At 37.1% G+C, this 25748-nt stretch overlaps 3 protein-coding genes, 1 long non-coding RNA gene and 1 pseudogene across 6 annotated transcripts; 2 read left to right on the forward strand and 3 right to left on the reverse strand.

The window, feature by feature from the left end:
• Positions 1-2896: 2896 nt before the first annotated feature.
• On the forward strand, positions 2897-5327 carry LOC103998727 (large ribosomal subunit protein uL30w-like; annotated as a pseudogene).
• A 1430-nt stretch (positions 5328-6757) lies between these two features.
• Positions 6758-7310, reverse strand: LOC135621928 (uncharacterized). The gene has a single exon (XM_065123556.1). The coding sequence runs from the start codon at positions 7163-7165 to the stop codon at positions 6962-6964; it is 204 nt and encodes a 67-aa protein (XP_064979628.1). The 5' UTR covers positions 7166-7310; the 3' UTR covers positions 6758-6961.
• Positions 7311-10914: 3604 nt separating this feature from the next.
• Positions 10915-13593, reverse strand: LOC108951204 (uncharacterized). The gene is made up of 3 exons (XR_001975523.2): positions 13400-13593; positions 13239-13322; positions 10915-11297 (listed from the first exon to the last, which is right to left on the reverse strand). It is a non-coding gene; the product is annotated as an uncharacterized LOC108951204 (long non-coding RNA).
• Positions 13594-14817: 1224 nt separating this feature from the next.
• On the forward strand, positions 14818-16632 carry LOC135623518 (transcription factor bHLH35-like). 2 transcript variants are annotated; one of them, XM_065126578.1, is made up of 5 exons: positions 14818-15128; positions 15227-15389; positions 15465-15695; positions 15789-15959; positions 16037-16632. In XM_065126578.1, the coding sequence occupies exons 1-5, from the start codon at positions 14830-14832 to the stop codon at positions 16175-16177; spliced, it is 1005 nt and encodes a 334-aa protein (XP_064982650.1). In that variant the 5' UTR covers positions 14818-14829; the 3' UTR covers positions 16178-16632. The 2 variants fall into 2 exon arrangements, with proteins under 2 accessions (XP_064982650.1, XP_064982652.1); XM_065126580.1 differs by having other exon boundaries at positions 15789-15953.
• Positions 16633-17758: 1126 nt separating this feature from the next.
• Positions 17759-23815, reverse strand: LOC135623517 (uncharacterized membrane protein At1g16860-like). Of its 2 annotated transcripts, XM_065126577.1 has the most exons (6): positions 23618-23815; positions 22499-22612; positions 19636-20694; positions 18891-19046; positions 18505-18713; positions 17759-18223 (listed from the first exon to the last, which is right to left on the reverse strand). In XM_065126577.1, the coding sequence occupies exons 3-6, from the start codon at positions 20536-20538 to the stop codon at positions 18031-18033; spliced, it is 1461 nt and encodes a 486-aa protein (XP_064982649.1). In that variant the 5' UTR covers positions 20539-20694; positions 22499-22612; positions 23618-23815; the 3' UTR covers positions 17759-18030. The 2 variants fall into 2 exon arrangements, with proteins under 2 accessions (XP_064982649.1, XP_064982648.1); XM_065126576.1 differs by lacking the exon at positions 22499-22612 and having other exon boundaries at positions 23618-23814.
• Between the last annotated feature and the right edge of the window lie 1933 nt (positions 23816-25748).

Here is a 25748-nt window from a genome sequence, read left to right on the forward strand (position 1 = left end):
TTACTTGGATCTGAATTTTTCTAACTTCACATTGAATTCCAAGCCACATTCATTGAGCAATAATTTGACCTTTTATTTTCTTTAATAAAATATTTCTATTCAATTGCTTTAATAATAATTAAAAGTTTATAATAAATAATTGAGCTAATTATAAATTACTTTCTATACTTAAATCCTATTAGTATTATGATTTTTATATTTAAAAAAATTATATTGAGAACTTTATTTGTGTGAAAGTGAAACAAATAATTTTATTTATCTTCGTCATTTGTATTGACGAAAAATATAAACATAAGTGATATTGGATCGGTATAAAAATGATCCAAAAAAATAATTTTAACATCTGGATTAAAATTACTTTTTTACTAATAAAATCGTTAAAAATGAAAAGATATTAAAATTATCATTTTACCTATTATTTTTGCTAATATTAAAATTCCAACACATAGTATATTGTATTTTTTGCTAATATGTTATGATAAATAAGATTATTTATTTTATTTTTAAAATTATAATGATCTTAATATAAATTATTTAAATAAAGACTAATATGATTCAAATATAAGAGAATAATTAGCCTAAATAATCTACTAGTATCTAGACTATCTAATAAATAATAACTAAAATTACTCGGTAAAATAAGATATTTATTTTTGATATGAAATATATATATTACTTCAAATATTTGACATTCTAGAAGAACAAAATTTGAACTGAGTGATCAATATAAACCCACTGAAAGTTGACTTTTTCTTTTGATTTCATTTTATCTCCAACAACTCTATTAACAAAAATCAGCCAAAAGTCAAAAAAATCTATATTACATATGTCATTATTTAACTAAGTTGTGACATAGCTTAATGATTCTGATCTCAATGTTAGCTCCAATTCCATGTCAAAAGGGAAATAAAAAACATGTACCAAAATATGCCATGATTCCAATTGCCTCTAATTTTGAGGACTGATTAATCTATGGTGCTACATCCAAATCATAGTGTTGCTAGTGGAAGAAATGTGCATTTGACTTTCTAGAAGGAACCCTAAAATAAATTGAGACAGGTGTGTGGATGCTAGAATTTGGATACTTTTAGATTGTAGAATATTAGAAGAGCACATAGTGGAAGACTTCCAATCCAACATGTTTAATAAATCATGGTGTTCATTGGTCACCATTTTTTAGTTCATATTGAATTTGACTTTTTTGTGCAACTCCCCTTTTGTTATATGCCAACACATTCAAAAAAATCTAGATGATTTGATTCCTTTTGTTTGACTTGAATCATTATACTTAGAATATTAAAATAACTTAAGTGTTCCACATGCAAAGTGTGTTCCTATCTTTTTCTTTACTTGATCTTATCCCTATCTCCTTTAGTTTTATGCTTGTATAGACTTAAATATAGACTAATGACAATATATTTTTATTTCTTTTATTATACACTTTCTTCTTTGCAGACCTCAAACATGTGTGGAATTGCAATCACTATTAGGGACAAGTCAAAGTCTCAATTAAGTTTGTCATTGACATTAATGAAACCATTCAATGAAATCAAACTCTCTCTCTCTTCAAAGTGGAATTTGCAGTTGATAATTCAAATGTGCTCATAATTGCTTGGACTATTCAGAAAGTATGAGTTCATGGCAAAGCATTGAATATGAAGGAAGCCTAAATCATGTCCTCCGAGAAGAAGACAAACTATATAAATATTATAAAGTTTTATAAAAGGATATTTTTAGGATCATTATATATAATAAGCTTGTATTGTAATAATAAAAACTATGATATATTATATGTAATATAAAAAAAAAATTATATCACGATTGAAATCAAATAATATTATATCATGATATGTACCTTTCGATATCATCCGAAAAAGATCTTTGTGTTATTCGGATATTATTTTTATATCTAAAATCGTTATCAATTTACACGAAGAATTAGACACTTTTTCTTTTCTTTTCTTATCTTTTCATAACACTACTTAGATTGATAGTTGGAAATTATAATATCTCAACTGCTTGCTGTATGATATGCGTCATTTAGTTTCTAAAGATTCTATTTATTTATAGACGAGAGCAAAGGATCTATAATAAATCACTAGGAGAGTTTCTCTAATCAAGAATATCTCCTAAGTAATCATATTATAATATAAACTTATTTTTTATCAATCAATATCTATCATCATAATCTAATTAATTCTATTATAGATTTAGATTTAGAATCTAATTAATTCAATTTACAAAAAGAATTAGATTCTCTTTCTTCTCTTTTCTTATTTTCTCAACTACGTCATCTATGATATGCGTCATTTAGTTTCTAAAGGTACTGTCGGTTCATAAACGATAGCAAAGGGTCTAGAATAAATCACTAAGAGAGTTTCTCCAATCAAAAATATCTCCTGAGTAATTCTATTATAATATGAACTTATTTTTTATCAATCAATATCTATCAATCTAATTAATTATATTATATATCTTATTTAGAGCTAAGTAATCTAACATATATAAATCAAATAAAACCAGCCAGTCCAATCCAATTTTGAGATTCTTAAAATTGGATATATTAGGTTATTCTTAGGTGGATCCAATCCCATATCATTGAAATGTTGGTTCGATGGTTCAAGCCAGAAGAGCTCAATGTGAATTTGGGTCAGCTCAAGCTTCAATTTTGGTGGGTTAATTGACTAGACCGGGCTCAAGTGCGGACTCGAGCTCGGTCTCACAAATCCACCGTTCGATCATCCCGCCAGCGGTGAGGATCGTCCAACACATAACGTCCTCCGATGTTTGCACGTATCGCGTGATGCTATCGTGGTAAGTCCACCCACCGTCCTGATCATTAGATCAACCGTTTCAGCCCTCCCTCTAAACCCCCCCAAAACCCCCCACCCCCCCACCCCCCCTCGGGGCCGGCGATCGTCCGTTTCGTCCGCTCGACGCCATTCCTCTATCCAATTTCCTTTTCCTTCTCTAATTCGAAGGTTTGATCGCTTCTTCCTCCTCCTCCATGCAATGCTATCAATCTGTGTTTGCTTTCCGATCACGAAGCCTGTTATTTGATATAGGTTACGAGGATGTCGATGGAGGAAGCGAAGGTGGTGATCCCCGAGTCGGTGCTGAAGAATCGGAAGAGAGAAGCGCAGCGGGCGCTGGCGAAGAAGCAGGAGCGCGAGAACCGGGAGCTAATCTTCACCCGCGCCAGCAGTACGCCAAGTAGCACGAGGCACAGGTGCGCAACTCGACCTGTTGTAGTATTCTGGCCGTTTTGTAATCATTTCTGTGTCGTAAAAGATTCTAACGGGGATTTGGGCTGCGTTTAATCTGGTAGGAGAGGGAGCTGATCCGATTGAAGAGGGAGGGAGGATGAAGGGTGGATTCTACGTCAGCCCGGAGGCCAAGCCTCTATTCATCATCCGCTTCCGAGGGTACGCCACCTTCTTGTGATGCTCTTCTACTGTTTGATTTCTTAGTGCTTACGTTGTCGGTTTACATTTGCATTTGCTGATTTAGTCATTATTTATGGTTGTTTCTTATCTTACTACTCTTCTCATGTAGTATCAATGCTATGCACCCTAAAACCCGTAAAATCTTGCAGCTCCTTCGACTCAGACAGGTAAAGAGTCAAGTCGCCATCTTTCAGTTTGGTGTAGTTTCACTACTACCCACTCTTGTTAGTGCTATGTTGCAGACAATCAACAGTGTATTTCTGAAAGTTAACAAGGCCACGATGAACATGCTGCAGACGGTGGAGCCTTATGTGACATGTGGGTACTAAATGCTATGCTCTCCGGGATTCATTTGTAGCATTATTATGCTCAGTTTAGTTAGACACAAGGTTTGTCGTGTTCGGTATGGGCGATATATACTTGTCTGATAGGAGGACCGATATAGATGGTACATACTGATTTGTCAATACATTCTACCATACTATGTGTTAGTACATCAGTATAATTTGGTACATGTCATATTGACAGCTGGTTGGTACATTGGTACGGACCGGTAAGACAAATCATGATTAGAGATATTCTAATAAATAATGTGTCTCAGGTATCCTAATCTTAAGATTGTTAGGGAATTGATTTACAAGAGGGGATATGGAAAGTTGAACAAGCAAAGAATTCCTTTGGCAGACAATTCAATCATTGAGCATGTCTGTTATAAGTGGCATGTCTTGTGCCTGTTTGATATGTTCCTGATTAAAATTTATTCTTTCTAGTTTACATGTTGAATCTGGTGTATTTGCAGGGTTTGGGGAAGTATGGTATTATCTGCATTGAAGATCTTGTCCATGAGATCATGATAGTTGGTCCACACTTTAAGCAGGCAAACAATTTCCTTTGGCCCTCCAAGTTGAAGGCGCCACTGGGTGGCCTGAAAAAGAAGAGAAACCACTATGTTAAAGGGGGAGATGCTGGAAACCGGGAGGATCACATCAATGAGCTTATCAGAAGGACGAACTGATTTCTGAGTTTGTTCTGCATGTGTTTGTTTATGACAAGAGGTGAATCATTTAAATTTAGGCTTTTAGCTAAGATTTGACTGGTACCCAAGCTCTGCGGTTTTGAGGCTTTTGAATCAATTGTTGGACATGTCGCATATACTGATGTTTTTATTGATCTTTTCCTTCATAGTACATTTTCAATCATCTCTTGGGTAATGTATGCTATGAATGTCATTTGTTGGAAATTAGTTAGTATTAACTTTTATTATGAAAATAGCATTTGTTTTCTCTTATGGTGCCTACTTTTCATGTAGTCTTATTAAAAAAATAAAGTTTGAATATAATGCTAGTGTTCTGATTGTGTTTTCTCATTGTTTTTTCATTCCCAGTATGGTCTCTATGCCTTGGTTTGACCCTTTTATGCAAGTAAAGTTATAGATGTCAAGGACATGTATGCTTGAAAACAGGTTGATGATAATTAGGTGATGGTTGTTGGAACTATTGAACACTAATAGATGTGGCTTTTTTAAGCCTTCAAACTTGGTTAAATCTGTCAACTGTTGGATGTACTCCTCTTAGAAATTATTAGCTTATACTTTGGAAACCCTTGATTGATCTTGACAATATTTGTAAGGAAATTGTGATGCAGGCAGGAGAAAAATGTTCCATTCCTTGGGGTGTCAAGAACACAAGACTAACCTGAGGCTGTCTCCTTCATGGGCATATTTAGGACTAAACTTGAAGCCCTCCCCTCAGGTTTTGTTTTCTTCCCTGCAGAATGCAGAGGTTTCCTTGCAACTTCTCAATGTGCACCTGAAAACACGTATGTATGATATGTAGAGGAGACATTTTAATGGTCAAGGTGAAGTAATTACAATGCATATATTCAAAGAACGCTTGTTGTACAACTTTCATGTGATTTGAATATGACAAGTTTTGGTAAAGGTTGCCATCACAAAATAGGGACCTGAAAATGAACCTCATCTGAAACATCTCTCTTATGAGAGTGACTTGCAATAGGTGTTGGAAGTGCTAGTAGTGCTAGTAGGTGCCAACACTGTTAGGTTGCAGCATGTTGGAATAAGAAGGGAGAGAGTGTTAGATTCAATTTGTTTCATTCAATAGTTTTCTATATGAAAGTATTTTTTATTATTATTTATAGGTGTAAAGTAAACTATTTGGTTCTCCTCATGCCTGCATTGGTAGGAATCTGACAGGTTGATTGGTTAAATTTTGGTCACTAGATAAATATAATTAGGTAATAATAAAATTTTGTATTTGCTCTTTTAAATTTAATTTTTAGATTTTTTATTATTTTAATTTATTTTTAGATGATTTTTTTGAAAAAGCTTCTTTGGGCTTTTCTTGGAAGGTATTCATGTTTCCATTTTTCTTGGGATAGTATCTCTTATTTTTTGTAGTCTTGTAAATGCTCTTGTTGCCTTTGCCTCACTCGTACTTTTGCCTCGTCTTACCCTAAGGTCCCCTCCATCGTTGCATATGCCTATCATAAGTCTTCATGCTACTAGCTCTATTCCTATAGTATAGTGTTATCGTGGAACATACCCTCAAACACTCTCGCTTACCTTTTGCGTCCTACCCTTAACGCCAATTTCAAACTTATACTCTTAGAAGTGAAGAGAAAAAGATAACACAAAAACAATAAGATTTTACGATGAGACATCACGAGAGCCTTATAACGGAGCATCATGGCAAGGCCTCGTCACCCTTTTGATAGGGCGAATGTGACGAGTGACGGACAAGGTATATTTATGAAATTATAAAAAATAAAATTTTAAAAAATAATAAAGCATGAAAAGGCTAAATTTTTTTAGAATTTTTTTTAAATCACTGATAATAAATAGCAGTCAACTAAAGTTTATTGGACTAATGCTATGCTTACAAAATTGATGTTTATGAAAGATATAAGCATTTTTAAGTAAAATTATATATAGTATTATATTTTGAAGGATCAAATATGTTATTCCTAAACTTTGAAAGAACATATGTGCAAAAGCCCATAAAAAACAACAAAAAAAAACATCCATCGATCAAAGTAATGAAATCAATTTCGTCCAGTCAACTTCGGCGTCTACGACAGTCTCACTGGTCAAACCATGCTGAATTAGCACAGTGACATCGTAGTAACATCATGAAATTAACAATCGTGGTCGAATTTAGCCGCGCCCACTCATGCCATTTATCACGGTTCATTGATTAACAGTCATACGTGAAGGTATATCAAATCTGCTCCAAAATATGCAGTAATGTACGTCGAATAATACACTTGAAATGTTACATCACATTGGATTTGGGGCCACTAAAATCATTAGATTTCACTGCGATTACCAAAGATATTACATCTAATATGCTCCTTTTTCTCTCTTCTTCGAGAGAGACAGAGAAGCAACCACCAACAGTTTCCAAAACCGTATACAAAATCCAAGATGGAGAGAGCATGAAACTACGAATTCCGAGGCAAAGATGAGATCTTATTTTACAGAGGTTGGTGGCGGCAGGCTAAGGGTAGGCGACGAGGCGGCGGGAACAGTGGGTGCAGGAGTACTTGCGCTTGACACTGCGGGAGAGGGGGAGGAAGCAGAGCCGCCGCGCGCTCTCCACGTCGGTGGCCATCACCGCGCCGCCGCAGTGAGGGCAGCTCCCCGGCGCCTGCTGCGTCCCCAGCACCTTCTCCTCCTCGCTGCACAGCAACACCAGACACATCTCCCTCCCTCTCGTCTTCGTCTTCGTCTTCTTCCTCCTCCTGCAACTAAAGATCCACTGGACCTGTCACGGCTATAAAGAGAAAGGAGAAGAGCGAGACTCGGCGTTGTTGTTTGAGCCCACACGCACCGAGAGAGAGAGAGAGAGAAGAGGCCTACGGAGCTTTATCTTAAAGGGAGGGTGTCTTTGCCTTGTTCTTCCTCTTTAATATTGTATATTTGATTCGAATATTCTTGAAAACTCTATATTACTTACTAAAGAACATTTATATTGATTATAGATTAAAAAAATGCAAATATTTATCGTATGTGACAATCTATTTTGGTCCCGCGAGATTACAAAATCGATTTGATGGTAAATCAAGATATATCTCCTCGATTGTTCTACTAAAGAAATCAAAATTCATACTATTTTTGATACATTATGGAGAAATTATTATTATTATTATTATTTGATATATTAATGTCCATATATAAATTTCTGATCTTTTTATTACGTAATAAGTGTAGAAAAGTCCAACACGAAAGTTGGACAGTCAAAATCAATTTTTTTTCTTACGTTCAATTCCTCGTTGTGATAAGTATTGTGGAATGTAATAAGTAAGATGTCTTTTTAAAAATATGGTTCAAAAGAAAGGTTGACTTATCAAAGAAACCACCAAAGAAATCACTATTCCTGATGAGACATGTCGGCGAATTTAGCCTTGTACGAATATTCTAGAAGCGTAGGGTAAATTTCTCAAACATATAATGATGGGTAAAATTTCTAAAAAAAATTCTAAAATTTTCATTTTTTTTCTCATAGAATATTTTTAATTTATTACATAACCTTTATTTTTTAAAATATGAGATTATCCCTATATGATCGATCTTCGTACCATTGCGATGGTTGACCTCGATAGAAGGGGAGGAGGTAGCCATAATGAGACTTCCTCTTTATCGTCCCCTAGATGACCCATCGCACCATGTATTGTTAGATGAACCTATTTGCCACTCTACCCCCATTAGTAATGCCACCACCTTCGTCATGGAAGAACTCTCCCCCTCGATCATCACCCAACCAGGTCGTTATCTTTGATGGATACCGTCCTAGCCATTGCCTCGAAGACCCAAGAGGTTCGCCCGACCTAACTCTTTGTCGACCTCGATGAGATCCCTATATCACCCTACTATCAATCACAGACTTAGTTAGAAATGCTTAAATTACGAGGCACCCTTATGTTATTCATTCACAATGGGTCAATCTAGTTGCAACCGCACACAGGTCTTGAAGAACATGCAAAAGAGAAAATTAATTAGTTCTAAAGCGAGTGATAAACAAATATCAACATATCGCAAAGAGGACAACTTTACAAGCAATTCAACAAACATTTGGTATGTAAGAGAAAAAAAGGAAGGAGAAAATAATGACTTCAGAAGGTAAACAAACAATCGCAAGTCTATAAACAATTGCTCACCAAGTATCATACACGTTAGCAAGTCCCCGTAGGCTTTACATGTGAACTTGTGAATCCAATCAATGCCCAACACTCAGTGAGTAATCGTTTGTGGACATGTAACTATTCGTTTGCCTTTTAAATTTTATATTATCTCCTTCATTTCTTTTATCTCTTGCACTCTAAGTATTTCTTGAATTGTTTGTAAAGCTATCCTCTTTGAGAGATATCGAGACTTATCTATCACTTGTTTTTGGAAATAATCAATTTGCTCTTTTACAAATTCTTAAGACTTGAGCGAGGTTGTAATTAAGTTGACCATTTACAAATGGATAACAAAGGATGCCTCGTGATTTAGGCAATTCCAAAAGTTTATGATATTGTAATATTAGAGTAGGCAAGCAATTCAAGCAAATAATGAAAGTTTACAATCTCGCCATGATGAAACACCATGGTGAAAAGGGCAAGACAAGGTAAACCAAACCATTGTCCCAAGCAATCATAGGTAGGTTGCAAGTACAAACTTACTCTCAAGCTATTAGAGTCGCTCAAGAAGATCACGGTAGCAAAAATGACAAGCAAGAAGTTGACTATTATTCACGAGCAGAGAAAGCGCAATTTGGAGCGCCAATCGAAAAGATAAGGAGAGATTTATAGCTGCGAAAACCTATCTTGATGTTCCCGAAACTAGTCTAAAGGAACTTTACTGAGGCCAACAAGATCTTACAAGAGGAGATAAAATTTCAAATCAACAAGATCGAGTCCCAAGTAAATTGATTGACGAAAGACACTTAAGACTCAATGCAATACCTACAAGAAGTCATGGTGAAACTCAAGTCTAGGATTACGTTGCTCACGAGGGCTACTAATATGGAAGGGAATAATACCCGCGTTGCTTCGCCATAAAACTTAAGGGCACCTAAGCCGCATTACTATAAAGGTGCCAAAGAAGCGAAACAGTTCAGGAATTTTCTATTCGACATGAAACAGTTCTTTCAAGCTACGAGGCCTGATTATAAAGAAACCAAAGTTTCGATAATAACTATGTATCTGAATGGAGATATAAAACTTCAGTGGCGAACATGTTGGAAAGAGATCTAACATGATCAATGTTAAGTGAACACATGGGAGGACTTGAAGCGGGAGTTGAGAACTTAATTTCTACCATAGAATACTAGGTTTGTTGCAAGAAGGAAGTTAATATAACTCTGCCAAAGCATTTCCATTCGGGACTATGCAAAATAGTTTTCAGCATTAATATTGGACATACAAGATATGTACAAGAAGGATAAGTTGTTCAGCTTCCTCAATGACCTAAAACCATAGACACAATAGGAACTATATCGAAGGAATATAACTAATTTGGTCGAGGCAATCGTAGATGTAGAAAGGCTCATCAACTTTATTTCGTCGAAAAAGAAGAAACAATTTTTGGGAAATCACTCATCTAAGTATTCCCGAGAGAAATCTGCAACTAAGAAAAAAAAAAAAAGTTCCCACAAGGGTCGAATTAAAAAGGCAAAGTCCCAAAAGTTGATGAATATTTCTTGTATGATTGACTACACATGTTGAGAGAGTACTTATAAAAGTAAGCATTCAATGCATTGACAACATTAATCCATCCTCCTAGATTGGACAATGGCAAGGTCACCACACTTAGTTCTAGTAATTTGGAATCCAACAAAGACTCGAATGGGAGCAATGCATTTATTGAACGCATTACATGGTCAAGTGGAGGAGAACGTGAAGACAAAGCAATAGAAAGCAACGAGCTAATACACATGAACATTAAGCTAAATAGCCAAACAACCTATGCGATGATGGAGACGAGTGCCACCCATAATTTTATTATCTATTGAGAAGTAAGACAACTTGGGCTAAACCTAGAGAAGAGCCCAAATCATATGAAGGTTGTGAATTCGGAGACTAAGTATATCTTCAAGTTGAAAAAGGGGTCCCTATCAAAATCAAGACATAGAGTGAAAACGTAAACATGATATTGGTGCCACTGAACAATTTTCAAGTGATCCTCATAATGAAATTTATACCTGATGAAGATGATGCTAGGGCTGTTCCTAAACTCTCTATTCTTGATGGGAGGCAAGAATGTTAGAGAAGTCATAAACAAAGTTGGCTTCACAATAATGAAAGCTATCTTTTGCATCTCCTTGAAACGAAACTCAAGAGATCACCTAACATACGAAGCAGTTCATGAATAAAATTTTTCTGTATAGCTGTAGTTTCTAGCTAGAGAAATTCTAAGCACTATTTTGAAGATTGAATTTAATACAAAGAAAACAGATGATAAGTAAATATCAGTAGTTTGCAGTTTACAAAGTTTGAGGTAAATCTTTTCTCATCATAATCATCATAACCAAATCCTTCACCAACCGACATTGAGTTGACAAAAAGCTTACAGTTGACCATGAGAAGGCTAAAGAACCAACATGGAGCTAATCTTCATCTCCAAGGTCCCACAAGTAGTGACAATGGATTAAAAGAAAAAAAATCTAATAATTGACTACATGATTGGTAGAAGCTAAACTAAGCAGAGTTAAAGAAACAAGAAAACATTTCGCTCATCCCATCCATCCATGCTGTCCATTGACAAGACCACAAGTATGGATCTCCCATAATGAATTGTGACCATCAGCAGTAATTGCAGGCATCTAAGCATCCCAAGCTTCAACAGAGATACTAAGGGGAGAAGAAAAATAAAGAATAATGAAAACCATAACCAAAGGGAATAAGGATTTTAAAGGTTTGGTTAGTGCAAAGAAACCATGAGAATGATGGACAACTGAAAACTCATCATGCTTCTGATGAGGCATTAAGCTTAGCTGGAGATGAAATTTGTTTTTGAAAGATCCTTCAATGTTCACTGCAGGCCAGAGTAAAATGCACTAATATATTATCTGAAAGAAAACCTAGTTTGACCAAAAAGGCCAAAGAACATAAACAAGCCTTTTCGGTAAGTGGCTAACATAAGCAGCAGACCACATTGGATTCTGTAGCTTGCTTTTAGCTGGCCAACACCACAGATGTGGCTTGCTTCAGTATATGGCAATGTATCTGGTGCAATGCCTTGTCAAGTTTTGATATTACCTAAATAATGAGTTCATATTGTATTTAGGACTTAAATAATGCTTTAAGTCCTTTAATTAGGTTAGACAAGAAGGAGAGTGACAATTAGCTACAACAAAGTCAATCTAAATGAGATTACCTTGAAGATACAATAAGTTACTGACAGTTGGGGTGCAATGCCTTTTCAAGTTTTGATATTACCTAAATAATGAGTTCATATTGTATTTAGGATTTAAATAATGCTTTAAGTCCTTTAATTAGGTTAGACAAGAAGGAGAGTGACAATTAGCTACAACAAAGTCAATCTAAATGAGATTACCTTGAAGATACAATAAGTTACTGACAGTTGGGGTGCAATGCCTTTTCAAGTTATGAGATTACCTAAATAGTGAGTTCATATTGTATTTTGGACTTAAATAATGCTTTTAAGTCCTTTAATTAGGTTAGACAAGAAGGGGAGTGACAATTAGCTACAACAAAGTCAATCTAAATGAGATTACCTTGAAGATACAATAAGTTACTAACAGATGGGGTGCAATGCCTTTTCAAGTTATGAGATTACCTAAATAATGAGTTAATATTGTATTTAGGACTTAAATAATAATTTTAAGTCCTTTAATTAGGTTAGACAAGAAGAAGAGTGACAATTAGCTACAACAAAGTCAATCTAAATGAGATTACCTTGAAGATACAATAAGTTACTAACAGATGGGGTGCAATGCCTTTTCAAGTTATGAGATTACCTAAATAATGAGTTAATATTGTATTTAGGACTTAAATAATAATTTTAAGTCCTTTAATTAGGTTAGACAAGAAGAAGAGTGACAATTAGCTACAACAAAGTCAATCTAAATGAGATTACCTTGAAGATACAATAAGTTACTAACAGTTGGGGTGCACTGCCTTTTCAAGTTATGAGATTACCTAAATAATGAGTTCATATTGTATTTAGGACTTAAATAATACTTTTAAGTCCTTTAATTTGTTAGACAAGAAGGGGAGTGACAATTAGCTACAACAAAGTCAATGAGATTACCTTCAAGATACAATAAGAACTGAGCCATCCAATGTTTGTTGAAATCTTTTACATGACCAAGTTATAATTCAAAGCAAAACCAACAAGGTACCATATCATACAAAATTCTTCAAGATTACATTGCAGACGAAGGAAGCAAACGTCTTATGTTCTCAATGTCGACAAAGAACATTTTGAAATGCAGGATCCCTAAAGAATCTTGAAAGGATGTTATTGTTTGTACAGTTTGTTTGCTCAACACTAACAAAACAAATTGGTAATGTTACATCATTTGAGAATTTTTTAAAGTGTTACATCAAGATAAAGAAAAGAAAACAAAATTTAAGAATAAAAATTAAAAATATATCTTGTTAGATTATGCTTAAAATTCTACTAGGTATACGTAAAATTATGATGTCAAGAGATGTTATACATAAAACTGAAAAAAATGATGAGCAGCATGAGAAAACTGTAATCCTAAGAATAATTATGGTGGCAGAGGATTCAATCAATAACTTCTTAGTGCGTCAACAAAATACCCTGTTCTCCGTAGAAGATGACGGAAAAAGCTTCAATCCAAGGCTCATCTCTTACCCCTCAAGCGACAAGAGCCCGGCTTCAACCTGCCAGTGTGAATAAACGCAGAAAAGTCAGCAAGGACGGCAATCAATGCCCAAAGTTTTGATCTTTGGATACGCACAAACATCAGACATGCCGGGGCCCTGGGGCACGACGAGCGGATCGAACGGCCCTTCCAACTCCATCCCTCGCTCTCGCCGCTCCCATTCCGACGCTACACCATCGCGCATGGACGCCACTGTCACTCCTCCATCCCAGATTGCACGATGCCATCGACGCCGTTCATCTCACTCGAACGAATCCAAGGAAACCCAAACCCTAGAATTGAGAGGGAGATCGCATTTGCACATAAAAATCATATGCGGACGTTGGCGTCTCCCCGCTACAGATCCGACGTACGTATTTTCACCAGATCAGTCATCTTTGGTGTTATGGACGGTGGATCGAGCACTCTCGCATAGACTCTTCTTGGCTTTCTATGCGGTCACGACATCCGCAACCGGTGAGTACCGTGGACGGTGAAGATGTGCTTTAATAAAAGCAAAAATAGGACAACCGTCCCATCATAATCGTGTCTTATTAGACGAAAACTTACGTTGACGTAAATGTATGGGGTTAATTGAGATCAGAATCAAAGAACGACATCTGTTCACGGAGTTCACACCCGTCTTCATCTCCCTACGTGACCGCAGGATCCCCGACAACAGAGCGCAAGTCTTCTCGGAGATGGACACAGATCGCATGGTCTTCATGCTTCGCTCCGTTGGTCAATTTTGCCGCTGATATCTGTAGATGAAACAATGCAGACGCCCCCGTAGTCGTCGGTGCGCGTCCATATGTTTCCTCTTGATGTGATATGTGATTTGGAGTTGGTTTGACCAGCTGTGGTCGATCAACGTGAATCATATGCAGCCAAGCAGATGGGAACGAAGCAAGTTTCTAGAACTTAACCAGGTGTTCGACGAAATGACGGTGGGAGGGGAGGTCGTTGGTTGTGGGAGCTCCAGGGAGGGCGTTGTTGGGCTGACAGCCCTTTGAGGTAGACTTTATCAACTCACAATTCATCCTTTCTTAATTTAACCTTAATTTATATTAGAGAAATGTGATGGCTAACTAGATAGTTTTTGACAACCACATGATTCAAAAAAAAAGGAGAATAATAAGATAGAAAAGAAAAAGAAAGAAAGAGAATAAAACAAGGACAATACAAAGAGATCGTTCTCAATCATTTTATAGTGTTAGATCAGATCTAAGTAGATTCTTACTGTGATTACTTGGAGAAAATTATAAAGAATTTAGATATTATTTGATGTGATCCTTGTATTCTAGTTATTATCTTATGATTGTTGTTAAGGTTTTAGGCAAGAGATTGAGATTTATATATTCATTATTATTACAGTGAATTATCTTTTCATGATTTTTATCTTTCACATTGAATTAATATTTATTCATGTATAAAAATTATTTTTCTTTATATCTCACACGTTAAACAGATGACCCGCCCCGTCCCTATCGAAGACAAGTCAACGTTCTTCGGATCATAACACGTCAATGTCAGAGCGAAAAATGAAGTCCGGTTCGGCTGTATCAGTGGGCGGCAACAGCGGGAACACCGGCCAAATGGAAGACCGATGTACCGTCGCTTCGTACGACGAAGGGGAAGGTTGGCGTGTAACGACTCCTCCGTTAGTCTCTGTCCTTCGACTTGACTCGAGAGGATTTATACGGGTGCAGCAGCACGCAGTGGATCAGAGCATCCGTGCGTTTCTTGGTCTCATGGACGCCGATCCGAGTGAGTATGCCAACTACTGGGAGATCAAGTGTCTCCTAGACGCGGAGGAGCTCTGCAGGTACACTCCAGCCTTGCATGTTTGTCGTGTTCGTCTTCCATTCTTAGTGTTCCCTTCAGTCTCTCACCTCTGTTCCTACTGAACATGGAACGAAGCAGCTTGGGATTTGATGAAACCTTGTCCGGGTACTGCAACTCCAGCTCGCCGGACATGGCCGCTCATTCGGCGCTACCGAATACCATCATCATGGAGCGGGAACGGAGGAAAAAGCTCAACAGAAAGCTGTACAATCTCCGGAGTGTAGTCCCCAACATGACAAAGGTGAAGAGCACTGCTGCTGCTACTGCTGCTGTGTCTCTGCAACTAATGCATCTAATCTTAGTGTTTGGAGTGCAGATGAGCAAGGCGTCGATAATCTTCGACGCGATCAACTACATCCAACAGCTCCAAGATCAAGAGAGATCACTGCTGAAAGAGATATCGGAGCAGGAGTCTCACAGGAAGAGAGTTGCACCGGTCGATGGACAGCTTTGCCGTGCACAAGCGAAGAAGTGGAGAACGGCGCCACGGAGCTCGTGCAGTGCCGAACTTGAGTTGCCGATGATGCCGTCCGTGGAAGCGATGGAAGTGAGTTTGCCGTCGTGAAGTTGGTGTAGTCCGGTGGAGGTGCTGTGAAGTGCGGCCGTCGAGTGACGTCGTCGTTTCTGACACTGTGTGCAGGTCAGCGTGCGTGAGTTGGGCAATGGGATCTCTGTCATCATCATCACTTGCAGCAAGAAGAGGCATGCCATGGTTCGCGTGTGTGAGGTCGTCGAGTCTCTCGATCTCAGGATCATCGCTGCCAGTGTCGCGTCTAGATCCGGAATGGTCTTCCACACTCTAATGGTCGAGGTCTCTCTCTCTCTCTCTCTCTCTCTCTCTCTCTCTCTCTCTCCCCATTCAATGACACAAGTGCTCGACACGTTCAGGTTGATGGAGGGCAGAGTGCTCATCTGAAGGAAAAGATCGAAGCCACCTTCGAGCATTTGATGCCTCAAGAAGCCACTGCATCATTTCGTGAAGCCGATCCAAATATTACAAGACCGAGAACTCCATTGTTCTACTCATAGGATGACAGATCCAAGAGTTTGAGCATGTATGATCAGCTGCTATGTTTCTGTGAATCCAAGTGTATCGGATCATTGCTGAGCTAGCTAGAGATCCTGCAATGTAAAAAACAAGGAAGTTAAGAGGTTGTCGAATAGGTCTCAACATTGCAGTGCACCAAACAATAAAATGAATGATGTAGAAGCACTTGTATTAGGAGTCTCTAGTTTTAGGAGATGAAATAAAGAATGCATTAACGTAATCATGTTATTATACATTCTACCACAATTTATGTGTTATGGTGTCTGAGATAAAAAGTGTTTCTTGCATTGCATCTATCACTCTTTCTTGTGGATGTTGATCATGACACTGTTTTCATGGCATTTTCCCCAGGTTTTGTAGTCACTAAATTCTAAGATGTTGATCTGTTCTGATGTCAGACTATGGATGTTAACTCTTCAACCAAGCTTCCAGTAGGTGAACCTCTGTCTGCAGATGAATGTTGTGGCTTGTGAGAGATGAGATGGATATGCATAATTGAGCATGGAAATTATTGCCAGCCACTGGGGATTCTGTCTCTAAGCATGCATCTCCTGTGCTCACTTGTGGAATGTCTGCAGCAAACAGTTGCTTAGATAAGTACATGGTGGTGAAAATGGGCAGTTTATAACTGGTCATGAACAGCTTATGAACTATTGGTGTGTGCTCAATTGAGGTGTTTTTTTAGTCAGTGTTAATTGTCATTTCTAAGAAAATATCCAGACATCTGAACAATACATATCATGCTTTGGTACTGAGGTGTGGCAGCAACTAAGAACATGGACATAAAAGTGACATGGAAAAGGAAGAGATGCTATACCTGACATGCACCAACACTATCAACAACATGGCCTCTCAAATCAAACATTGCCAAATTAAAGCTGGAAAAGAGAAGTAACAAAAGGTAGCACTCCCATCTTCAATTTACCACAGGTTGGAAAAAAGAAAAAAGTACAGAAAGAAGAAGTATCTAAGCACAAGAAATACTAAGTGATCAACATATAATGAATAAAAATCATATCCAATAGAGAAAACAAAAAGGAATCAAAGGTCTGCCATCAGCTATAGAAGATGATGATTGAAAATGACAGCAACTCCAAAACCATGTAAACACTGTCAAGTGGGTTTGGTTCAGAGTCTGAGGTATGTTAAGAGTGGGCATGAAAGTTGAATGTTCATCTACCTCAACTGAATCAAATTAGAAGTGATGAGACTTTGACATCAAATCTTATATAATGTGAAAAAAGAGCTTGTATTTAGCAACATGAGTAGACATGATGACTTATCATAAATCTTGCAAGCAGTGCCATATACATTAAGCACTAACCTTGTTAGACTGGCTAAGTTTATGATCAATCATTTATTGAAAGCTTACCAAGTATGCTTCAGATAGAGAAGGTTGAGGCATAGAAAAGTTTGCTCATGGAAATGCCTCTGATGACTAAATCAAAGGAACTTGCTCTGCAAACAATCAAACAAATTTAGCACCATTTGAACCACAACCACCCGACACAGGGAATGAAATGGATTTGTCATATATAATTCACTTAGGTAACACCAGAAGACAACACAAAATGAGTGATGGTATTCTTCCAAATAAAGATCTCAACTTTAGTGATCAAGACAACCTTCTTACAAAATATTCAAGCTTAATTCACGAAAAAGGAAAGACGCATAAAGCTATACAATCAAACCCAAGAAAAGCAAACAACATTTCTTAAGATCCATCATACAACATCATCAATTGAGATATTGCAAATGCCAACAGCCAACAAACAAATTCTGGAGCTGACATATATAATTAGCTACTGTTTTGACCACAAACAAACAATATCTGCTAAACTGGTATGACATCAATTTTTGAGGTGTCCTCACATCTCAACACAATTCCTTCAAGGTTTACCGGGAGTATGCACCTAGCCCACTGGCACCCAGTAGAAAATGTCTCAGATGGTGGAACTATCATCAGAACATTATCATTCCTTTGGACAACCCCCATCACACTAACCGTGCTGCCCTCTTTTATGTAGCTGCAGGGCAAAACATTTAATAGTTTACAAACAAAAACTTGTGCCAAATTAGTCATACACTAACATAACCATCAGTCATTAATCAAAAGCTAATGCATAGTTCTAGTATCTTGGCACTAAGACCACTGAACCAGGAGCTTATCCAAATTCAGTGGAAAAAGCAAAAAAAATCATAACATCTTGCTTCTACATTTCAATTCTGATAAAAGAACATGAACATCCTCAATATAGAATGAATGGAACAAACGCTAGTTTAACAAAGAAACATAAGCTCAGATTACCCTTCTTTCAGTCGCATCACACGATCATCACTTGAAAGGTTCCTTTCCCTCAACCATCTGAGAAAGTCTGGAGACATGTCTTTGTTTGGGTTGATGTCAACGACAATAGACTCATCAACATATGGAGTCACCCTAGCACCGTAACCAGTTTTGACCAAAGCCCTTAACCCAGATTGGAAATCAGAGATATAAAAGTCAACAATATGCCTCTGCCAAAGTTTCAAAATGTTCAATCGGAAACATCAGATCAGGATCAAAATAAAAAATAAACATATGTTAATACTGTAATATAAATTCCGATGCCAAATAGTTTTCATACCATGGCAGTACAAATAACACTACTATTCATTGGTTATACTGATTTTCAAAAATTAATTAATAACTACCTCCAGTGACCTTAGTCCCCAAGAAAAACGGCGATGCTGGGAATTGGCAGCCTTTGAGTCCCAACCCCTGTATTCATATAGACCAGTAGATGTGTACACACATCTAGGAACTTTGTGGAATGATGACTCAAGAGGGACATTTCCACATGTAACAACCTGCAGGAAGTTTAAAGTCTATCATCTTGGCGGAAAAAGCCTCAATAGCCAAAAATAGCAGAAATAGTAGTGTAAAATGTCAAAAAGAAACATCTTCGCAAAACCAAGAAAAGCCTCATTAGCCACAAAAAAGCAGCAATAGTAGTATAAAATTTCAATAAGAAACATCCAGTCAGTATGTAATTTGCCATTGCACTAACTAAAATAAATCAAGAACTTACGGAAGTATTACACATGAATTATTCTATACTGTCCATTAAAAACCCTCAACCAAAGATCAATCAGGAAGCAAGCAATTAGTGATCTCCAGTGTGACATGAAACATGAAATTCACAATTTAACAAAGTTGCAAATCTGAAAGTTTATAGCACACTTGACCAAATCTTATATCAAAGTTGGTCAAAACATGCAATCAAATTCATAGGCAGATTGAAAAAGATAATGCACAGCGAACGACAACATACTGCAAATCCTTCTTGTATGGTGAAAAAATGATGTAAAGAGACCTAATATTTAATTCAACAAATTTTAACTTTTCCACTTCCGTATTACTAAGAAAACAAGCTATGTTTTTTGAAAAATTACATACCCCAGAAACCTTTACGTATTGCCCATCTTTTGCAGTTCTCAATTCAGCATCAGGATAACGGGCAATGAATCCTATGATTGCTCGCCTTCCAAAACAAGCATTCCAAATGAAAAGTGCAGCAACAATCCCAAATATAACAAGAACGACTATGAGGAGAATGGCATTGTGAACAGCACCAAGAATGAAGCCACCTGCAATAAACCCCATCACAAACAATAAACCCACACACCACAAGAATGGTTTTGGCAAGCTCCCATTGAATGAATAGTCATCATCCTGGCTGAGCTTAGTAACAGCTTGGTTATGAACAATGGAGGCGCTATGTAGCTTCATTGATCCAGCAGATTCCAGAGGGCCAGATACTTTTCGAGGTGCACCGGATGAGTTAAGAGGACCAGAAGAAATTGGCCCAGATGTGATGAGACCTGTAGCTGGAAGCACTGGTGGTAGTGGACCAGAATTTTGGCGTGCCATTGGAGTGACTCCTCCAGACTGAGGACCAGATGACTTCTTAACAGGATCTCCATGTTTGAGTGGCCCGGAATTAGATTTCTGTCTGTTGGAGCATCCAGTGACTAGTGAAGGACCAGCACCTGGAACTGCAGAAGAGAGTGAACCTGAATAGCTAGACCGACCAGAGGCATTAGGCATAATAGGGCCTGAATGGGAAGCAGAACCTCCAAATGATGTATTTCTTGAAGGGGCATTAAGAGGCCCAGATTTTCTGGACTTCTCCACATGGAGATCAAACATCTTCCCAAGTTCTCCAGACTTTTTTATATCTCCACCTGTATATGGCATGGCAGTAGAGCTCATTGTTGGAGGTTTCTCTTTTGGTGGTTCAGGCCGGCCTGAAACATACAGACCATTGCTGAGCTGATGTGATGGAAATCTGGAACCCATCAAGTTTTGCCAATCTGGCTCCACTACTTATTTAAAAACCACCAGAAAATAGTATAATCCAAAGGGATCAATGATGAGTTGCAATAGCTGGTGCTGCTGATATGAGGCTAAAGTTGCAAGCTAAACATGGGGCAATGATTTTCTTTTCAATCGAGCCTGTTGACAAGAACAAACGACCCATGTTAGATATCGTGAATCCATCACAAGCATTGTTGGAACCACACATGCAAAAACATGGTTGAGAAACTTGTTCTCAATTTTGAAGCATGCAATACAATGGGCAACATATTGCAAGACAAGACAGAACAAATGAACAATGTTAGGCATCAGGGTTCGATGTCAAAATGCACTAGAACCATACATGCAGAAACATAGTTGAGAAACTTGCTCAGTTCTAAAGATATAGCCATTGTTGATAATATATTGCATTCTCCAATACCACTGTGGCAAGAGAGAACCACACGGTAGTTGCAGATAGCATACAAGCTGTGTCTTGAGAATATAGGATCAGAACCTTTATCTTTCTTTCCAGATTAATTTCCAAATGAGAAAAAAGATTTGTCATTAATGCATAAATTATGGTAAATACAAGCATCAAGCCATATATGGAGAATATGGGATTCACATTTGTTATTTTTCCACTTTTAGTTTCCAAGTAAGGCGTGTGTAGATATTTCCAAGTTCTCGCACAATGTCATCCATGCTCATCATCATCAACCTTCTATCACACATAGCATTGATGCCTCCTAATGATCCTTTAGATCTTTGTTTGACACCAATAATAACTGGTTTGCCACTAATTTACCTGTTAATTGGTACAATCTGTCCCACCTTTTCTAAATAACTCTTGTAGTTGGCAGCTCCTAAAGATTGCCTATTGAACTCAAACCCAAATAGAAGTGGAGATTCAACATCAGTTGACAACCATTAACAGAACACAGCAGTTAGGCTGTGATTCTGGTTTTACATCAAATTTGGTAAAAAAAAAAAACTCCAGGTTAGGCAAGCATGATATGGTCTTGCCATCACACTCGGAAGACTCAAATCAGTACTCCATGATAAATTAGTACTAAATGTCCACCAAGCATATATTCAGATCCAAAAACAAAATTTTGTAACAATTCAGTTGTCCGTATTAAACTTGAACGATCCAAAGATAAAGCTCTCAAGTACTCATACATCAACATTTGTTTAATTAGAAAGAGGACATATAACTAGTCAAGACATTATGATGATAACATCAACAATTGAAAGTTGTGATTAATCTCATTACTCTCTAACATGACAGAGACAAAGAGAAATTACAAAAGTGACCATAGCCAGATCTAAAGTTTGGAATAAGAATGAAACATGAACTTCAATTTAGGAAAAAAATGGTTGAAAAGAAAAACTACAAAAAGCAATAAATTAGGTATTGGCCTCTAGCATAAACTTAAATGTAGCACATCATGAAACAAACAGATCATGTCAGATTTGTTAACATGGCACGAAACTCAAAAAAGCAACAAATTAGGGATTGATCTGTAGCAAAAACTTAAATTCGTAGCACATCATGAAACAAACAGATCATGTCAGATTTGTTAACATGGCATCACATGTTAGAAAGAAGAACAATTAGAAGTCAAGCCTCAGAGTATACAAAGATTCTCCTAATATCCCCCTCAAGAATTGATTTTTGTTTAGGCATGTTCCTTTTTCTGCTGATTCAGCCTGTATAAAGGTTCCTAACAGCCAGAACCATATCTTGCATGAAATAATCATGCTCAAATTCTTCAGAGAATATAGGACTATAGGTTCCGTTAGAAATAATAAGAACACAAAATAAGAAACCACAATTCTATATACAGTAGATTATCATTTACTATCATTAAGTATATCATTTCCATCATCCAGTGTTGATCAGCAAACAAAAATAACGGCAGTTAGTAAATTGGTTTTGTTAAACAAACTTAGTCTGTACCAGCAACTGATATGAAGCAATATCATTAGCTAATGCCACTGAATCATCTTATTTTTCCACGTAAAGTATGTACTCCAAGAATTCCTTTTTCTCGTTGTTGCTGTTTTCCATGTGCTGGTCAGCCCAAAAAGGAACAAAAATCATGAAAAGCATTAAAAAATATTTTTAACCAATTCATATTTTCATGGGCAGTGACGCAAAGCCATCAAGACCATGACAAGAATAAAGTCAAAAGGAGATATTTTCAGTTAAGACAGAGTTTTAACACCAAACATAATGGGACAAAAATCCTTGTATTGCAGTGGAATTCTTGATGAAATCCCAATAACTACAAAAGTTGAAGCAGGAGTACGACATTCTGGAGTCACATTTGAAATCTAACTAAAAATGAAAGTACTGGAATTAGCTAATATATTTCTACGGAACAAAAACAATTCCCAAGGTCAATTTCTCAAAAATTAAGAATTAGATATCTAATAGACAGATCAAATAATATAAAATCCCATTTCCCAAAAAATTCAAATTTTGTTGGTCATTCAATGTTCTAAGACTGTGCCAAAAGGTCGCCTTTCTTTCAATTTTGAGCAGATCCACCTCCAGAAGATCCTAAACGGTAGCAGTAGTGCTAAGAAAGACACATTTTCCCCATTTCATCAACAACTATTTCAGTGAAAACCAACATACCTACACGTCTAACCTCGAACGAGAAACCAGATAGTATAAAGCGTAGCAACCAACTCTGATACGAATGGAAACCTCTCCACTACCTCGAGAGGATCAACACAAGCGCGCCTAATTACGCGCCTTCGCCTGGACAAACCGAAGCCCGGATCAAGGTCAAGCGAGGGAACAGAAGCACATCCGACTCCACAGAAAGAAAACCAAACAAGCAGCAGCAGCAACGCCCGCGAGAGCGACCGAAACCCTCTCAAAAACCGAACCTTTAAGCTCCCATTCACTCAGATCTACAACCGTAAAGAGTTAACGTACCCGCATTCCCATTCCAGAGACATAAAACAGCACTCCGCCAACCACAACCTCAGATTGAGAACCTCGACACCCGCACGAAAAGATTAGATTTTCTAGAGCGGAGGAGAAGAAGGTGTGATCTCTCCTAACCTGCGAGCCAAAAGATAGTCCTGCGATCGAGGGACTCGGAGGATGTTGGCCGATCTCAAACGAGGCAGGAGATGCGCTTAACCTGCAAAAGATCACACCATGGCGAGCGATCGATCGCTACAGAGCTGTCTTCGAGTACCAAACCAAAACCTCCGAAGGAACACAGAAGGAGAGTGAAAGGGAAGGGTGAATAATAATAATAATTATTATTATTATAACAATAATGCGGCCAGTGGAAGCGCACATTGAAAAGACTGTACTACCCTGGCTATATATATATATATATATATATATATATATATATATATATATATATATAGTATGAATTTTACTATAGAAATCAACTATTGTTGTAAGAAAATTGTATATAATATTTATTTATATCCATTGTAGGGATTAAACATTATTATGATTTCTTGTTTCAAAAAATTATAATAAATTATATATGATAAATCAAACCGATTATATGTAATCTGTTACATCCTGATCGATTTTAATAGTCGAAATGTCTACCGATTCAAAATTTATATCATATGACTAAAAACGATTATCCACTTAGATTCTCACTAATGTTGAATAGTCTGATCATACTAATATCATTTTTTACATACAGAAATTAATGATCTTTATTTTTTATCTCTTAGTTTAGATTCGGCATACACATATCCTATTACTTATTAGTTATGTCAAAAGTAATTTTATAATAATATTTAACTTTTTGTTGAATTTTTTTATTTATGATAGATATATGGCTAAGTGAATATATGAATATCATTTTTGTAAGATTTTTTATTGTTATAAATTCTATCTAGAAAAATAGAAAAGAAAAGAAAAGCAAATCACATGAAGGAATTAAACATATACAATTCATAACAGAAGCCCAAAAAAACAAAGAAGATTTATGACTTCTCCTACTCCCTTCCTCTTTGTCCAATTCCTAGGATCAAGAATTGTTATATTGTGCCAATGATTTACCCATTATTTTTCTCTTGTGTAATCTGAAGGCCAAGTGGTGTTGCAATTTGCATCTATGAAACAATAATCCACAAAGGTTCTGATGTTTCCCTTTTCCTACAGCTTTCACTGTTGCCAACTCTCTTTACATCTTACTCTGCTGGTTGTGATCTACTTCCTGTAAAAGAGGGAAAGAAAAGATGTGAATCTTTTCTTTTTCTTTGCTCTTTGAATGACCCAAATGCTCAGCTGTCTGCAGAGGTAGCAGCAATCATAGGCCTGAGTACTTCTAATATGTTCTCTTTTGCTGATTTCTGTTCTTACAGCACAGTAGGTGATCCACTGATACAGCAACAATCTACTTCACAGGGCTTTCTGATGCAATCTTTTTCTTTTCCTCATCCCTGTTCATATGGCTGAGTCATATGTGATCCACCCACAGCAACTGTGCAATGCCTGCAAAATGCCAAGCAAGCAGAGTCATCATCACATGCTTGGTGCACACACCTGCTTTGTCACCAAGAACAGACCACCCTTCACAAGCCATATCTATCTTTGTAGTAACAAATACAAGCTCTGTGTCATGTATTGATCAAATGAAACCTTGACATGAACTCAGCCATGGCTTCTGACCACTATTTGCTGCTGCTGGCTGCAGTCCAGCTAAAACACTTGCTATAATCTTATGGAGCTGAAGTTAAGTGAACAGCTTACCAATCATTTCAGCTGTGCATTGACTACCAGCATGGGATACAGTGTCCTGAGATCATGATGCTGTTGCTGATTCTGATGTTGGATTCTTATACTTTGAGGTCAACCTTTACCATGATGTTCTGACTATCTGATTCTGATACCATTGCTGTAATTGCAAACAAATTGTAGAGTGATGTGAGTGAGTTGATCTTTGGAAGGCCATGAAAATAAGATCAGCAGAGGCATCAAGAAACGATCAAGTTCTTATCAAAAATATTTGACTCAAATTATATCTTACCGATAGATCTTGTTATCAATATTTATATGTTAAAGTTAAATGATGGTATCGAAAATCATGACAGATCAATAACAACTAGAGATGACATTAAGTTCTTGATATGTAATCTTTCCTACCTCACTATGCAACTGTGCAGAACTTAGATGTCAACAGTTCATAAATTTGTAAGGGCCTACAGTTCATGTT

The sequence above is a fragment of the Musa acuminata genome, chromosome BXJ2-9 (genome assembly GCF_036884655.1).
Source record: "Musa acuminata AAA Group cultivar baxijiao chromosome BXJ2-9, Cavendish_Baxijiao_AAA, whole genome shotgun sequence".
NCBI classification, from domain to species: domain Eukaryota; kingdom Viridiplantae; phylum Streptophyta; class Magnoliopsida; order Zingiberales; family Musaceae; genus Musa; species Musa acuminata.